General features: G+C 48.5%; 1 protein-coding gene across 2 annotated transcripts in view; it reads left to right on the top strand.

Annotated features, from left to right (window-relative positions):
- THADA (THADA armadillo repeat containing) overlaps positions 1–18620 on the top strand; it is a 352983-nt gene that overhangs the window by 300898 nt on the left and 33465 nt on the right. For both annotated transcript variants that reach the window (XM_088841512.1, XM_055399202.2), the window contains exon 37: positions 2635–2766. In XM_088841512.1, coding sequence (XP_088697638.1) covers positions 2635–2766 — 132 coding nt within the window. The remainder of the gene's footprint in view (positions 1–2634; positions 2767–18620) is intronic.

The raw sequence follows: 18620 nt of genomic DNA on the forward strand, positions 1-18620 counted from the left end.
AACAGCATCATGTCAGTGGTGGTTGACAAAACCAAGCTTCAGGAAATCCAGAGGAATTGAAGAATCATAGGGGTTTTTGTTTTCACTTAAAGATATCTTTTCAGATTGTAGTATTTTGTTTTTTCTTTTTTTTTTTTAACTTTTTATTTTGTATCGGTATATAGCTGATTAAGAGACAATGTTGTGATAGTTTCAGGTGAACAAGGAAGGGATTCAACCATTTTGTTTTGTTTTAAGTATAGGGTTTCATAAAAGGAAAACTCAGGACCCAGAGCCATGTCTCAGTACTGACCCTGCCCCCCTCCTAACCTTTACACTCACATTAACCACACTGGGATTCTCTTCCGTCCGTTACTGGAATTCTGTTCTTGTACTCCTCCCCCATGCCCAACCCTGGAGAATAAATCATGGTCCCTGCATCCAGGGAGCTTTCAGTATAGTTGTGGAGAAAAGATTTTCAGAATAGAAGAGAGAATTGCTTTTTCAGATGGTGAGTTTCAAATGTTAAGTGTTATCGGCGTTCAGACCAATCAAGTGTCTCATGTCCCTGGATCTCTCTGAGGAACAATTGTCTTTGGTATCTTCTTAAATCTTTCTTCTAAGTGACTTTTAGGCATTTTTTTCACACCCACAAGGGGACTGAAAAGGGGAGCTGCTACCATTTTTGTTTAATCATTAGACCCAGAAGAGTAAGAGCCAAGGTTTATATACTTCGGTGATAACTTATCCAGGGAGGATAATATCATTTTGCAGCACATTTTCCGGGTGACATTCGCTGTTCTAACCCAAGTTCATATCAGGAAACTGTATATGGAATAATGTGGAATTCCTGAGTGCAATTGAGTCCTGGGCAAAAGCCATTAGTTCATCATGAATTGCTGGAGCTGGTTAGAGCATTACATTATGAAGAAGGAAGTCAGTGGTAGCTAATGGCCTGCAATAACATGAAAAACAGGTACAGAACTGAGAAACAAAAGACATAAAAGTGCATGGGGACAAGTGAAGGACTGACCAAAGTTGTTTAAGGAGAAAGAAAAATGGAAATGGACTAAAGAGGAAAGATTGAGGGCTTTCAGGGTATAAGAAAATATTAAGAAAGGAAACTTTGCAACCCTAGAGAACAAATAGAATGGATAGAGTCTTGAGAGTATCACTGACATATATACACTGTGTGTGTGCTAAGTTGCGTCAGTTGTCCCCAACTGTTTGAGACCCTATGGACTGTAGCCCGCCAGGCTCCTCTGTCTATGGGATTCTCCAAGTAAGAATACTGGAGTGGGTTGCCGTCCCCTCCTCCAGGGGATTGTTCAGACCCAGGGACTGAACCAGCATCTCTTAAGCCTCTTGCATCAGCAGGCAGGTTCTTTACCACTGTCACCATCTGGGAAGCCCCATATGTATCCTACCATGTGTAAAACAGATCGCTGGGGGGAAGCTGCTGTATAATACAGGGATTTCGGCTCAGTGCTCTGTGATAAGCTAGAGTAGTGCAGTGGAGGGGAGGCTCAGGAGGGAGGGGGTACATGTGTCCTTTAGCTGATTCATGTTGTTGTGCAGCAGAAACACAATATTCTTATAAAGCAGTTATCCTGCAGTTAAAAAATAAAAATGATAATTGAAAAGAAAAAAATGAATGAAGTAATATTCAACTCCAAAAAAAAAGAAAAGGGAAGACTGGGTAAAATTTAAAGCCAGATTTATAACAGACCAGAGAGCACAAAGCCCAGAGGGAGCCATTGCTATTCTCAGAATGACTGAAGCGTTGGTGGCAGGGCTGCCGGGTTCTCTGTGGACGGATGTGGGAGAGGGTAGGATAAGGAGAGTTCTCAGGGCAGAGTTGGTTCCCCACTAAAAAGGCAAGGGATGATGAGTGGTGGTCTCGTGTGGTGACCCATCCCACCTGGACAGCATCCTCCCTCTGAGGCCCCGCCCCCTTCCCTCCCTCACACAGCCCGCCTCCATTACACCAGCCCCCTGGGACCTTTTCTCTGTAGTGAGTCACAGCCACACATTCCCAGCCCTGCCTTCTCCTTACTGTGTGTTCTCCACTTGATGTCCGTTTTGGTCTCTTAGGGGCAGACGCTGTCTGATTCTTCTCAGTGGTCCCCAGCAGCACCAGGCATGTGGACTTGACAGTGTCCTTGCCCAGGGGGCAGCGGCAGTCAGGACATGGCCCAGCCTATATCGTGGCTCTTTGCTTTTTTTCGGTTCTTGCCCCCCCACCCCAAAGCATAATCTTGATTGAAACTTTGCTTTCAGAATTTAAAACCTTGAACAGTCACTCAGATCAACACTTGGCTAGTTTCCCCAAAGCACTCTTGAGGCATAAAGTTTCATTCCTGAGAAATATGAGTCATTGTGGACAGCTAGGCCTGAGTCAGCCAGGCCATACCTTCTTGGGGGACCTTGCCTGGGGCCGGTTGCCTCCAAAAGCCTTTTCTATTCCAAAGGACATTTCCAAACCTGCCCCCTTAGGGTCCTCGCTGTTCCTGTTTTATCTGACTCTCAGGTCTCTCTTCCTTGCAATACCCACGAAAAAAGGAATAACTCGTTCAGTACCGGATTTGAAGCAGTTATTTGTGCCAGCCTGTAGATTGCGTCCTAGGTAATCTGAATTCTTTTTGGCCTTCTTAGGACTGCAGGATACGCTTGCTCTCTGGAAGTGTGCCCTCACCCTCCTGCAGAGTGAGGAGCAAGTCATCCGAGATGCAGCCACGGAAACTGTGATGATCGCCATGTCACAGGAAAACACTTGCCGGTCAACAGGTACCTTGTTCTTATCTCTCTTCAATGACTCAGAGCTCTTGGACAGGAGTTGACGCATTTTCTGTGAAGGGCCAGAGAGGGAATCTTTTAAGCCATTCAGTCTCTGTCTGAACTCTGCCATTTTAGTGGGAAAGCAGCCTAAGCAATAGGTAAACAAGTGAACATGACTGTGTTCCAAGAAAGCTTTATTTACAAAAGCAGGTGGCTGCCCAGATTTGATCTGCTAGCCACAATTTGCTGACACCTCCTCTAGGACATTATAGAGAAAAACTGCTTTACCTTTTCTTGGTTACATGGTCATCCTTTTTAAATAAGGCCAAGTCTGGATTTTCTGTGTGGTTACATAATCCAGGAATTACAGATCCATCATTTGGTTCCTCCATGCATTTCAAGTTGATCCTCTTGGTGCCTCGGCTCCTCATTTGGTGGTGACAGGAGGCCGGAGGGGAGTGGAAAGAGGCGCGGCCTAGATGAGTAGTTCTGAGTTCCTAACCACTCAGCTCATAATATGAGCTTGTTTAGAGCTCTGGGCCCTGGTTAGCTGTATGTAAGGGCAAGTGCTGTGGAGGCAAAAGGGAACTCCAGGTTAAAGACAGAAAATGGACTGCTGGGTAGAAGGGACAGGGCTAAGTAGAATAGAAGCAAAGTCACACCTCTGAACAAATGGCCATATGGGAAGGTGACTGCTCTGGTAGACTTGGATTCCCTGCATTTGGGGCTAGATGTCAGGAAAGAGCTCTGGGCCAGCCATCCCAAAGGGGAGAAGAACACCATTTTGAGACAAGTAGTCCCAAGCTGAGCAAGGAAGTTTACATTAATGGATAGCAGAATGGGAGGGGAAGCAGCCATATAGTGTTAGTACCTGATTCGGGGTCCCTCATTCCCCTGGGAGCTTCTTCTGGAATGCGTGAACTTCCCCGTACCTGAGTCCTCTCTTATAATGGTCTGGTCACTTTCCTCTGCATATGTAGAGGAAGCTAGTGTGTTAGTAATCTCCCATGATACTATTCAAGTTTAGCCAGGATCAGCTTGGCCTCTCAGTGGGAAAACCTTCAGTTTGGCACTGCGAGCGTTGTGCAAGCAGCCTTCTCCCATCCCTGTCCCAAGCTTTCAGAGTTCCTCATACCCCAAATTCTGCCATTAATGATTTATTCCTTTTTCCAATTATACATGTTCCTTAGAAGGATACATGGAGCACTTAGCGAGTGCTCAGTAAGCATTTGGTAGAATGTAATACTCACTAGATTACTATAGGACCCTCTCACAAAAGATGGCAAAGATCATTTCATACTGGAATTCATAAGTGGACTTCTTCTCTCCTAATCTTTAGAGTATTTGCTCTACTACTTGATTTCTTTCCGAATTTTTCCAAGTTCATTACCATGTTCTCCCGCCTTCTGGTTTTTCTCAAGAAATAGAGATCAGTAATTATATATTCAGTGTCTTTTGCATGTACAGTTCCATGTGTGAAAACCTCGAGGGGTAAGTAATGTAAAAGGCTACTTGTCTTTGTATTCCCCATCTTGATCTATAAAAGAAGATTTGAGGTGCAAAAAAAATAAGAATCTAGAACGATTTAATGTAGTATGTTATCCTGGACCAGATCCTATACTGGAGGGGTGAAAAGCCATACAGAAAATGATTAGAATAGATGACAATATTGAAATATTGTCTATAGATTAAAATCAATATTAAATTTCCTGAATTTGATAACCGTACTATAGTTTTGTAAGAGTATTTTTATTAGGAAATGTACATCTGAAATATTAAGGTGAAAAGGGGCACAGTGTCTGCCACTTACTCTCAAATGGCTCAGAAAAAATAAAATTGTGTGTGTAAGTAGTAAACACAAGTAGTTGCTATATTTGCATCTTTTCTGTATGTTTAAAATTATTTCAAAATAAAATGTTTCTTTAAAAATCCAATTCCACAACTAGAAAAGACTAATACAGTATATATATTGATAGATCATCTGCCTGGTTATTAAGTATTCCGCCCCCCAGTGTAACTTCTTTCATGTAAATTATGTGAAAACATCCTGCCCCACCTCCACCTTTTTTAAAAAACTCATTTTGAGTGAATTTTGCGTCTAAAAACTCAAGCCCAAGCCAGATTCCTCACATTCACAGATCTCAGCAGCGTGACGTCACTGTGTGAGGATATCGTTCACTGTGTCCCCGTGTGTTCTGTGTTCTGCCTGATAGCAATGCTTAGACAGAACCTCCGTAATGCAGTGTGGTTTTCTTAAGCTAAAAAATGCACATCTTTCTGCTTTAGATGGAAAGTAACTGAGAACTGGGCACCACCCCCTGATTTTTCACTCTAGTCAGTGTTTAGCCAACTGATTCACTAGAACAGTATTGTCTTGTTTTGACATCTCTCAAGGATACCAAGCAGCTGATGGTTAAGTTTTCACATTCCTTCAGCATACAGGGGTTTTCTAGCATACTCTGCTACTGGCTTGCTCTTCCGTGTTCCAAGTTAATTGTTACTGCTGAGTCTTAAGTACATTGAAAAGAGTGGTGGTGGTTTAGTCACTAAGTTGTATCCAACTTTCGTGATCCCAGGGACTATAGCCCACCAGGCTCCTCTGTCCATGGTATTTCCTTGGCAAGAATCCTGGAGTGGGTTGCCATCTGCTTCTCCAGGGGGTCTTACTGACCTTGAAAATGTGCTGTGTGTATTGTGCTTAGTCACTCAGTTTTGTCCGACTCCTCTATAGCCTATAGCCAGCCAAGCTCCTCTGTCCATAGGGATTCTCCAGGCAAGAACACTGGAGTGGGTTGCCTTCCCCTCCTCCATGGGATCTTTTCAACCCAGGGATCAAACCCAGGTCTCCTGCAGGCAGGATCTACAGGCAGATTCTTTACCATCCGAGCCACCAGGGAATTTGAAAATACATGTACATAATTTTGTCCTCAGATCAGTGGTTTTAAAAGTGCACAATAAAATAATCATATTAAATGAGGTTAATATTTAATGGCTTCTTTGAAAAGGCTAAGTGTTAATTCTTCTCCTCTTAAGAAAGAAAGAAACCATGAGGAGACCTTGCCGCTGAGATCTCATCCTGTAAATGACAGCTGGATAGGGACAGAAGGAGCTCTGTGCTCATACCGACAGCCTGTTGGGGATGTGGAGAAGTTGGGGTGCATTTTGATTGTGGGGCCTGGGGAGGTTCCTCAGAGCAAGGGATACTGCTGCTGCTAAATCACTTCAGTCGTGTCCAACTCTGTACGACCCCATAGACGGCAGCCACCAGGCTCTCCCGTCCCTGGGGTTCTCCAGGCAAGAACACTGGAGTGGGTTGCCATTTCCTTCTCCAGTGCATGCAGGTGAAAAGTGAAAGTGAAGTCGCTCAGTTGTATCTGACTCTTAGCAACCCCATGGACCGCAGCCTACCAGGCTCCTCTGTCCATGGGATTTTCCAGGCAGGAGTACTGGAGTGGGGTGCCATTGCCTTCTCCAAAAGCAAAGGATAAGCTGCACACAAATGAGAGCATTTCAACGTGGAAGAAAAAGCCAGAGCCAGACTTGAAGTTGAGGGCAACTTGAGAGCTTTCTAGGGAGCAGCTGGTGGATGTGTATGGCCAGAACACAGGGGAGCGGAGCAGGAATAAAAGATAGAAAGGCAGGGGCAGCCACCACGCTTGAATGGCTTTGAATGCCAAGCCAAGGACCTCCTCCTGTAGGTGAAGGGAGACTGGTGAGGATTCAGAGGAGTAATGCTGCCAGGAACGTGGACCTGAGCAGCTCTTTCTGGAAGCCTCGTGTAAGATGGATCAGGGCTGGAGACGCATCAGTGGGGGTGAGACAGATCAGCTGGGAGCTGGTACTAAGCATCCTCGGGCTTCCCTAGTGGTTCAGATGGTAAAGAATCTGCCTGCAATGCCTAGGTTCGATCCCTGGGTTGGGAAGATCACCTGGAGAAGGGAATAGCAACCCACTCCAATATTCTTGCCTGGAGAATCCCATGGACAGAGGAGCCTGGTGGGCTAATGTCCTCATGAGCTGCCTTCAGCAGTGATGGGATGGAGAGAGTGTGGGGTAGACTCAAGAGGATTTGGGGCTGTGCTCGTGGGCGGTGGAAGAGAGGGGAAAGCGGAGATGACTTCAAGGCCTCAAACCTGGGAGGTGTCCAAGGGAGGTACCTGAACACGCCCCTGGCACTGACAGAGCACTGTGACTGTAGCGTTCCAGGAAGTGAACCTGCCAGGAATCAGGAAAGGCATGTAGAGGCCACAGTCACCGTGATCTGGGACAGAGTATTCCTTAGGCCTTGGAGCATCGGCAATGGAAAATGAGGGGGCAGAGGGGGGATCTTTATCTGCTGGAGGAACAGCGCGCACTGTTGGCTGTGTCCTTCCCTCTCCAGTACACAGCGCAGTGCCCCTGGGAGCCCGGCACTCCGTCACAGAGCAGCTGCTGGAACTGGTGGCTCTGGCTGGAAACCATGGGAGAGGCCTGCATGAAACCAGTCACTGTGCACACAGCTGGCTTGAGGTGGATGTTTGTCCTGTGAATTAGTTAATAATTCTGGAAGGCCTGGAGGAAATAACTTGGTGTTTAGATAGCCCTGGTGCGGGTGGATTTGTTGTTCACCTCTTTGCCTGCTGAGTTCCACTGTGCTCCAGCACGTGCTCCATCCCACATGGTCACCTGGAAGGTGGAACTCCTCGGCTAGTAATAGCACTCTGAGCACCCCTGAGGCTTCCTCGGCTTTGGCCGTGGGGAAGCCCCATCAGCGGGAGCTGCCCCGCCTCTGCACCAGCCACAGCATGCTGAGAGGGACAGAAGAAATGGCGCCCGCGGTGCTGCTTGTGTGCGTGCATGCTGAGCCACTTAAGTCATGTCTCACTCTGCGATACCATGGACTGTAGCCCAACAGGCTCCTCTGTCCATGGGATTCTCTAGGCAAGAATACTGGAGTGGGTTGCCATGCCCTCCCCCCGGGAATTGAACCTGAGTCTCTTATATCTCCTGCGCTAGCAGGTGGGTTCTTTACCACCAGCACCACCTGGGAAGCCCTGGGACTCAAGAGGAGGGGATTGAAATTCTCAGGAGAGAAGAGACAGTGTTCGGTCAGGACTCCAGGTGGAGCTGCATCTCACTCCTGCCTCTGCTCTTGACTTGACATCAAGCCCTGAAATTCTCTGGAAAGTGCTCTCATGGCAGATGCAGGAGACACTAAAGGCCATCGCCTGGCTGCTCCCACTTCCTGGGCTCTCCACTTCCATCTGAGCAGCTCGCTCACTTCTGTCTTACAGATTCATACCCCAGGATTTCACATCTGAGCTCATTTGAACAAGCACTTCCATATGAGGCCAAAAAAAAAAACCCAGCCTGGACACTATTTAAATTGGAATCACTAGATTTGTGTGATTCTGCATGAGGCAGAGTTCTAGGTGGAAGCAGCAGGGGAGGCACTTGTGAAGGTTACAAACTTCAGCAGCCTGTTTAGGAGGAGAGGATGAAAGGCACCTTCAAAAAACAACACACCCAGAGGTGAAGAAGATGGCCCAAATTCAGCAATTTAAGGTTATTCCATAGCCTTTTTAAAAATATTCTACTGACCTGTAGTTAATTTATAATGTATTAATTTCTGCCGTACAGCAAAGTGATTCAGTTATACGTACATATACTCTTGTTATCTTCTTTTCCATTGTGGTTTATCACAGGATACTCTGCTGTATAGTAGGACCTTGGTGTTTATCCATCCTGTGTATGATAGTTTGCCTTTGCATAGCCTTTCTTTTTTTGTAGAACCCTTTGTCTCTGATACACGGTCTCTGCTGGGTCTCACTTGATACAGTAGCGTCAGACATGAACACTCTAGGATAGGAGGAGGGAGGGTCTGACCTGAGGGGTGCTGCAGAGATGGCTGGATCTAGAGGCCTGAGGTGGAGCCCTGCAGGCTCACCTTGCAGAGGGGGTGCTCACTGTGAGCTGGAGGAGATGCAGGGGCGGGGGGTGGGCTGTGGTGCTCGAGCATGCAGGGGGCTGGCCTTCTGAAGCACCCTCCTCAGCCTCCTCACCTTCTCTGGCTCAGGATCTCCCTCTATCCCTCCTCTTCCAGCTTCAGCCAGGGAATGCCACCGGATTCAGAAGCCCTCCTTCCTTTTCTTGTTTCTGTTTATGAGATTCAAAAAAGTTTCTGACACCTAACAGTCGCTTTGGTTGATGCAAGAAAAGAAAGAAACCAGTTAACAAGGAGGTCCAGACCTCAAATCACTGTCAGTGTTTAGGTTCAAGAATGATGACTTCGTGATAGGAACTCTTTTTTTGTTTTTATTTTTCTAGATATAATTGACATAAAAGGCAGAAACTTCCTTGTGAAGAGAATGTTGTAAAAGAATAAAGGGCTTTTGGGAAAGAGAGGCAGATACAGAAGGGGAGAGAGGAGCGAGCACACGTTTCCTCGTGGACGTGAGCGATGGGCGGTTCTTCTCCTTGGAGCACTGACTCCAAGGAGTTCTCATCCTTCCCTTCCACCGTGTCCCCACCCACAAAACAATCGTAGAATGCCTGCTCCTTCTGCCAAAAAGAAATGTTTAAGGGTGACACCCTAAATCCCACCTTCTCTGCAATGCCCCCCACCTTCCAAGATCTCCCCTTTTTCTGCAGCAGTTTGGTTATAAACAGCCCTTGATTTCCTACTCTTTTATCATTTGCTCTTTCATACACTTTAGCTCTATCTTCCCAACTAGCCCATGAGTTTAGAGAGTGTCTTCTATTAGGTACACAGGAGGTACTCAGTTGGTGTTGATGGCTGATCTTCCACCACAATAGGCCGCCTACCGGTCTGTAGTTGTGTCATCAGTCATGAGTTCCCTGAGGATATTAGAGTGCCCTTTGAAAGAGCAAAGCTCCAAAACGGGCAGACTGACCCTCCCTGCTGGGACTGGCCCAAGGGGCCATGCGTGGTGTTCATTGCTTCGGACGACCTGGAGAGGCCGTCTCTGTGCGTGACTCACTGTCTGGGGCTCGTGGGGTGAGAGTTGGCAGCCCCACCGGCCTGTTTGGCCCTTCCTCACTCACACCTCTCGGGTCTGAGTCTCAGACTGCAGGGCCAGGGAGCCAGCCTGGGGACTGTGGGCCGTGGCCCTGGGGTAACCAGGAGACACTGCCGGGGCCTCCATGCTCTGCACGAGGGCCCCTGCGATCCTCGGACACTGATGGAGCTTAGCAGGGAGGCGGAAGAGTGGAGACAGGAGTAGAATGTAGGAAACTTGAGACTCAGAGGTGAGAGAGCTAGGCAGGAGGCAGGTGGCCGTAGTCTGATTTGTTGGGCTAATTGGAAACAGTTACACGGCAAGGGCAGGGTGAGGAAGAAGAGGGCCGACGCCTGGTCAGTTTCCCCCAAAACGTGTTCCTCCCGCTACCACGCACGCACACGCTGTCATCACACCGAGCCCTAGGGACTGCATGAGAGTGTGAACAGGGCTCACACGCCCGTGAGCAAGCCGGGAGGGAGGCCGGGTCACTGTGACATTGCACAGCAGCCCTGCGGTAACCGCTCCATCAGCAAAGCCTAAGGCCCATGGGCTTCGTGCTGAGTCACCGACAGTTCCATCCTGGAGCTTCCGGAGCCACCCGTCAGCCGAGTGTCCGGCGGAGGGCCCTGCTCTTTTCCCGGTTCCTGCAGGTTCACCGGGTCCGGTCCCCTGGGTCTGGCCTCCCTCCTGCCCCGGCCTTCCAACAGCTCCTTTCCTCTTCTGCTCAGATACACGGTCTCCAGAGTGTCTCTTCTGTTCAGAAGCTCCCGAGACTGGCCCCAGACTCCACTTTAGACGACCTTAAGCCCCCATGAGTGTCATCTCACATGCAGGTGCCAAGTCCCTGTTTCTTGAGAACAGTGACCACCACACTAGAATTCCCCTCGTAACTGCCTCCAAGCCTGACCTAAATGCCCCTGGGGACAGGCTAAACTTACTTGCCTCACTCATTTCTTGCGTGTATTTTTAAGTTCTGAACTGTTTTCTCACTCCTCCTCTTACCCCTACATAGATCAACCACAGGTTTTTCTTTTACTATTTAAGTATGAGGCCAGAAGTGGTGGCATCACTCATATTCATCCAACAAATATTTGCTAAGTGCCTGTCCACGAGGTTTGATTCACGTGCCAGTTCAAGCTACCAGGATCTCTCATCTGGACATTGGCGAAAACTTCCAGCCTGGCCTTCCTGCCTCTGTTCTCGTCTGCCGGCAGTCCACAGTCCCTGATGTTGTTGAAGGGCCCTTCTTAGGGAACAGATCAGAGGATGTTGCCCCCCGCCTCAGACCTTCCCTTCCTTCTCAGAATAAAACCCCACTCCTGAAGTAACAGACAAAGCCTCACCCCTGCCTCTCTTTCTGGCCTCATCCTGTGCTAGGCCCTCTCCCTCTCTGTCAGCTCCAGCACCCTGGCCCTTTGGGGGTCCTGTGACTCCCCAGGCCCCAGGGCCTTTGCCCTAGCTTGGCCCGCTGCTTGGAATGGTCTCCTCTGGTCCCACACAGTTGGCTGCTTGTCTTGTGAATCTCAACTTCAGTGTCACGTCTGCAGAGATGCCTTGACCACCCCACCCCGTTTACAGTTACCACTCGATCATTTGCTGATACTTCACCCTGCTGATCTTATTCTCTGCATGGTTCTTGGACCATCTTATTATTTTACTGTTTACTTAGCTTGTTATTTGTCTCTCCACCAGAATAAAGGGCTTCCCAGGTGGTACTAGTGGTAAAGAACCCACCTGCCAACGCAGGAGACGAAAGAGATGGGAGTTTGATCCCTGGATCGGGACAATCCCCTGAAGGAGGACAGGGCAACTCACTCCAATATTTTTGCCTGGAGAATCCCATGGACAGAGGAGCCTGTGGGCTACAGCCCATAGGGTCTCAAAGAGTGGGACATGACTGAAGCAACTTAGCACGCATGCACCAGAATAAAAATTCCAGGGATGTAGGATTTTTGCTTGCTTTGCTTGTTACTGTATTCCCAAAAGCTGGTACATAATAAATGCTCAACAAAAATCACTCTTGATGATCAATGGAATGGAGGGATGTACAATCACAGTGTTAAACCCAATAGAGATTAGTAATTTTAGAAACGACTTAAGGTAGAAGAGGTGGAGCTGTGTGGGTGCTCGGCTGTGAAGTTGCCCTGAGATGGTCGGTCCTTGTTCATTTCAGTTTAGTTCAGTCGCTCAGTCGTGTCCGACTCTCCGCGACCCCATGAATCACAGCACGCCAGGCCTCCCTGTCCATCACCAACTCCCGGAGTTCACTCAAACTCATGTCCGTAGAGTCGGTGATGCCATCCAGCCATCTCATTCTCTGTCGTCCTCTTCTCCTCCTGCCCCCAATCCCTCCCAGCATCAGAGTCTTTTAGGGCGGGTTAACTCAGCCATAGTTGACCCACCTCTTCTGCAGTGGCAGGTCCTGGATTAATTCCCCTCTCCTTCCCTTCCATCTTGTCCTTTACTTGATCGAGGGTTTCATCTGTGGGGGCCCCTGGGTCAAGCATGGGGCTGGCCCTGGAAAGTGCCCAGCCAGGGAACACCTTTCAGTTGATCATCAGGCTCTGGTCAGTGGGCTGGGACCCGTGCAAATGAATCCATCTGGAAGGCAAACATTGGTGGCTGCTGCTCTGAGAATGATGGCCCCTTCTTCCTGGGGCCCTTGTCTGGCTGTGTAGGCCAGGGCAGGGTGGGCCAGCAGGGGAGGAGAACATTTCCCTCTGGAGGCTCCTGCTTCATTTTACCTTTTGTGATCTTCACAGCCACTCTGTGAAATAGCTCACTCTCTTCTCCATTTTACTATCTTCTGAATTTCTCTGAAATTCAGAGAATTGAAGTAATGGACCCCGGGTCTTGTGGGAGACAAGTTTCAAGTTGGAATTGGCTAAGTTTCAAGTTGGAGTTCAGGTTCCTGTGGTGACAAAGGCTTTTCACTTCTGTGGTGACAAAGGCTTTGCACTCAACACTTCTTCTAAGACAGGAAAAGGAGTCTAAGCCGAGCCTCTAGGTTTGGAACCTAGGAGTTAATAGAAAGCAGACATTGGGAGTCTTCTAAACTCACTGCTGTGTTTAAAAAAGAAGACACTGGAATCATAACCCAGGACCCAAGACTTCAGATACACAGAATTTGTCCTAGAAAATGCAATAGAAGTTGTGGCAGCTGGGGCAGTTGCAGCCAGATGTGGCAGGAGGTCCTTTGTGAACACTTGAGTGTGTCCCCATTTTCCTGTCCTTCCTAGAGAAAAGGAATCACACTATCTGGGGGTTTTAGAGACTCCACTTTACAGTTGGGGAAACTGAAGCCCAGGAAAATAAGTGATTTCCCCAGTGTCACATAATTAGTAAGGAAATGAGGCCTAAAACACAGACCCCCGAGACACAGAAAAGCACTTCTCTCCACTGCTCCCCAAGCCATTATTAATTTATAGAAACGAAGCGGCAGAAATGTCAGGTGCCCACTGAGAATAATCCAGATTTCTGGGTTGGAGAGAACCCATCGAGGGTAAGATTGATGCCGTCACATAAGGCAGAGGAAATGGAAGGTTCTCTGGAAGAGAGAGCTTGGAGGAACTCCAGCATCACAGGGGTGGGAAGGACAGAGTGTTCTATGAAACCAGGCATCTCCCAGCAATAAAACCACACCCTGCCGTCAGCCCTGAGATTCCACGGCCTTGCTCCCTCCCGGGCCTTCTCCCAGGGCCATCTGGATGTCCATCTATATTCTCAGTAGGTTCCAGGGAAGGAAAACAACAAGTTAGGAGTTGCGATGCTAACTCCTAAGCAGACCCCTGGCATTGCCTGGGCAGAGGGCGAGGGGAAATGGCTGTTGAAGCAAAGTAGCTGGGCAGGAATTAGTTCTGTGTTTTCTCATTTATTCCTTCAAAATGATCATGCTTGATCAAGGCAGGAGCCCCACACACGCACCCCAGGTTTCAGTGGACTAACCCAGCAGAGCCCCAGTTAGCACATACCAAATGCCCTTCCCATCAGTCGCTGTCCCAGGAAGCCTGGGCTCCTGACGTTCACCTGCGTCTCAGTGAGCACGTCACCGGCAGCCGCCCCACCTGATGTGCAGAAGCAGACGCAAACTAATGCTCCGGTCTTAAATCGGAGCAGGTTACCACCACCACGTGGTATCCTGCTGCCACCTCGTTGCTAGGGTAATGGGATTGTTTCCATGGCCTCCCAGTGGCTAAGCCTCAGACGGACAACAGCTGGCTCCTCTAGAGGAAATGACGGTCATTTTTGCATCATTTTGCCTCCCCTGTTGCTGCTCGTGAAAGCCAGCTCCCGGGGCACAAGGAGACGGCCCCACAGGTAGTGATGAACCCGCAGTCTGGGGCTCAGGCCATATGGTGCTGGTGTGGGTTTCATCTTCCCTCTTTGTCGGGGCGAGCCCAGTGCCCTGTGATCCTCGTTCTCCTGTTCATGGCCTCAACTCTCCTCTTCTGCACTTCCGTTCCCGACCTCAGGAGCCGCCACGTTCCCCCGAGAGGCCATGTCAGGATATAAGGGTCCTGTATGCAGTCTTCCCTTTTGAAACCTAAGCCAGTCTCATGAGTTGGGGTCCCTTCTCTGTCAGGGATGACCAGAGATGGCCCCCATCTCCATTTATCCCTGGGCTGCTTAGGACGACCGAGGCCAGCAGCACCCCCAGCCTCCACCCCAGCTTCAGGCCTGACTCCCACTCTGAGAGAGTGGAAGTCTCTTCCACTGTGGTGGGCACTGACCCGTGTTCTTCCCAGCCCCACCGAGTACTCTCACCGACAGACTTGCCAGAGGACATCTTCTTCTGGTCCCAGCAACCAAAGGATGGTCTAACGCAAGCTGTTGTAACATAGCTACTCCCTGAAAAGTCACGTCCGGCCACCACACTATACCCTGTCAGAGACTTGTAAGGCCCTCATCCTGCCTACGAAACCCTCGAGCCGTGTTCTCAAGTCTCTCCGAGCAATAGCCTGGTCTTCCTTGACCCTGCTGCTCTTTTCTGACTTCAGGAATCCACGCAGCAGGAGCTGGTATCGACAGAACACAGAAGGGGAGGTGGCTCTGGTAATGACAGGGCATCTCCAGGGCTGTTTTTGTCTGTGTGCACAGGAAGGGTGAGTGCGTGTGTGTGTGTGTGTGTACCTTTAGATCAGGTGTGGGCTGGTGTGTTATGAATCCGTGTGCCCCTCAGGGTGGCTCTTTGTAGACCGTACACAGAAGCAGTTAGGAGGTAAGTGTATCGAGAGGAGTTCTGAAGAGAGCGGGATTTTAGGAGATTATGGTCTGGCCGGTTTTCTGATGGATCAGGACTGAGGGAGGAGGAAGTGTTCCCGCCATCATCTAAATGAGGAACTGCTCACTGTGTTTCTGTAATTCAGCTTTTCCAAAGTGATTTCTCGTGAGGCTTATCCGCAGGAGTGAGGGTAAAAGCATCAGGTGAGAAGCAGAGACAGAGGTCGGCCTTGCCGGCAGCTCACCTCCTCTGTCTTTTCCTCTCTCTGTTTCCCTCCCTACCCTCCCCCCACCTTCGGCTGAAGTGCCCCAGTTACAGGAGCACAGTTAAAGATCTTAGCTTGGGGCCCATCTTAAAATGGGCTTTCTAAAGTATTTCCTTGGGGTTTCAGACTGGAGACAGCTGACGTACTCGCCCGGGTCTAGATTTGGCACCTGTAACAGACCCCAGTGAAAAGCAGCCTAAATGAGTGAGTGGCGCTTCTCTCCCTGCTCACAGAAGGGCTAGTGGACGGCTGTGAGGCTCCACCATCATCAGGGACCCACGCCCTTTCTTGGTGCTCTCCCAGCCTCAGTCTCAACTGTCCCTCTCATGGGCCAAGCCAGCAGTTCCAGCTCCCACTGCCAAATCCACCATCCAGCGGGCGGGAGAAAGGGACTCACACACACCACTTCCAGTGGCACCCCATCAGCCAGGACTTGGTCGTGTGCCACATGGCTCGGCGTAAGAGGCTCGGAAATACGAAGCCTGTGCAGCTAGAAAGTCTATTCCTATGTACGGAGGGGAAATTGATTTGGGGAGATGGGACCATCACATCTCGCCATTTCCCATCTTTTTGCTTTCATATAGATACTAATTACTGAGTTCCTGGAAAGTTCTGGCCACTTGCTAATCACCAGGGACACAGACATAATTAAGATAGAGCCTCTGGCCTTAAGCTATTGAGAGTTTACCCTCTCAGGTGTTATTTACTTAAAATCAACAAGGTTTCCCTGTATTTGCATCCAAATTATTTTTTTTTTAGCAGCTCATGTGGCCAATTTTGTAAGAAAAGGAGGTTAATCAATAATCCACAATAAGAGTTTTAATCTACAATTTCTCACTGCCTTGATAAGTTTAATTGCTTATCTCTGTTATGTTTCTTAGGAACACACATCACCCAAATTGCGAACAAGCTTTATTAGGAGGCAGGATTACAAGCCTTGCAATGGCAATACCCGTAGCTAGAATTTACTGGAAAAAGTATCTCTTTGATGGGGAAACCACACTTAGAAGAGACCCAGGAATGGGAGTAGGGGAGAGAGTCCCAGGGACACCTCTTTACATGTGTCTTGCCTGTTCCCTCTGTGCTTTTGCCATATTGGTCTTGTGCCTGGTATGTCCTCATGTTGTTGTCGTTTAATTACCAAGTGGTGTCTGACTCTTTGCGACCCGTGGACTATAGCCCTCTAGGCTCCTCTGTCCATGGGATTCTCCAGGCAAGAATACTGGAGTGTGTTGTATGCCCTTATCTACCAACATAAATGATAATGGTCTATAAGGCCCAGCTCCAGGTTTTTCTTTCCCACAAAACCTTCCAGGCATTTGTATTCTCTTTCCTTTTGTCAGACTCACACTACTAAGGTCTTCCATTGTTTCCTGGTTATGATCCCACCCACACCATAAACTTCTTAAGGTCAGGAGCCTTCATCAGAGCACAGTTGGGTAAACTTCTCAAGTCACTCATGTCAGGCTGACATATTATCCTGAAGCATGTTTTAGTTTTTTGGGTTTTTTTTTTGAGAGAAATGAGGACACAAGATTTGAGGTGGGCAGCTCCCCATGAGTCAGAATCCCCTTCCCAGCCTCATGACAAGTCCAAGGGTTCCCAGTGATCCAAACAAAGCTGGGTCTTTAGGATGGATTGGCAGGGGCTCCCCAAGCCGTCCTGTCCCGTTACACTAGAAAATGAAATTTTCCTGATGTTTTTCAAAGCCAGTCATAGAACATAGTGGTTCTGCTTCAAAGTCACCAGTGTGTTATGTTTTTTTCAAAAGCAAAAGAAAAAAAAGTCAGATTCTTACCCTCTCCTCCTCCTTAATCCGTTCCAAATGAAAGCTTCGAGGAGGAAAACTCCTAGAACCTACTGTGTTCAGCAAATTGGTTTCTGCTGTGAAGCGGGGCTGGCCTGGGGAATGGAGTTAGGAAAATATATGGAACGTGACGTAAAAGATTCGGTTTGTGTTTGGAAAAGGATTCAGGTTGTTTTCAGGTTTTGAGTTACAGCTTGGGTGAGTTTGAAGAAGCAGCACTGAGTGGCAGCTCCACCCACGACCCTCACAGCCTTTGCGGGCTTTTCATTCGGCTTTTCCTCCCTCGGCCATCCCAGTTCAAGATGCCTGGCGTGGCAGGCTGGCTGGGGAACCTTCCTTCATAAATAACTCCCCGGGAAGACAGGAGTGATAAAAGACTTTAAGTGGGAGCTGAACTGCCTTAAGCACTTAGGAAAGGCCATGCAGAAGTCTGGTCCAGGAACTTTCCTTGCAAAGGCATGTGAGTGCTCTTCAAGTTTTCAGTTGGGTTACTCTAATTTTATTATTCCTCTAACCCCTCTAACCAGCAGGGTGATTGAGGCTCTGATTGTGAGCCCTGTTTTTATTTTTCACACTCTATTTTTATCCTTTGAAGCTGTGGTTATAAAATATACACTCAGAAATGTTGGCTCTGTACCCACAAGACCCAGGAGGCTCTCCAGATGCATGGTGACAGAGTTGCTCCCAACAGGGCTCCTCCCCTAACTCTGGCCTTTCATGGAGGGACAGCAGTTGCTGGTAAGAGACTGGTTCTGCCATGAGCAGAATTCTGACCAAGAGTTTTACATTTGACTCTGAAAAATTGGCAGGTATATTTTTCTAGTGACTCCCCAAATGCCCTTGGACAGCAAGAAAATCAAACCAGTCTGTCCTAAAGGAAATCATCCCTGAGTATATTCATTAGAAAGATGGATGCTGAAGCTGCAATACTTTGGCCACCTGATGAGAAGATCTGACTGAAAAGACCCTGAAGCTGGGAAAGATTGAAGGCCCAAAGTAGAAGAGGGAAGCACAGGATGAGATGGTTGAATTGCATCACTGATTCAGTGGACATCAGTTTGAGCAAACTCTGGGAACTAGTGAAGGACGGGGAAGGCTGGCGTGCTGCTGTCCGTGGGATCACAGAGAGTCGGACATGACTGAGCGACTGAACAAGAAGATGCACAGCAACGGGGCAGAACCCTTAAAAGCAGCGGTTCCAGTTTCAGACGGAAGATTGATTTATCTTAATGTGGACAGTTTTCCTGGCCCCCATCTTCCTCACCATCCGTGCAGGAGGTGTGAGCCTCAGAACACTTAGGTAAAGACAGTGAGAAAAAGCAGCTTCATTTGCATATCACTGCCATTAGCCAGGAATGGTTGTCAGTTCATGTCACTCTGGAACTCAGAGACTGGGCACAAGACATCATCCAAGTGCCAACCATCTTGTGTTCTACTCTGCCAGTTCCAGCCCCTCCTGCCATCCTCTTGGCACTGTTTCCCCAAGCTCCTCCCTACCCTGTCCTTCCTCCAACCAGAAAACATCTAGGAATCTCCTGACATTGTTTCCACCTTGGCTCCAAGCAGTGC

The sequence above is a fragment of the Moschus berezovskii genome, chromosome 11, assembly GCF_049115385.1.
Source record: "Moschus berezovskii isolate FMDL1 chromosome 11, NW_MosBer_1.0, whole genome shotgun sequence".
Lineage (NCBI taxonomy): Eukaryota > Metazoa > Chordata > Mammalia > Artiodactyla > Moschidae > Moschus > Moschus berezovskii.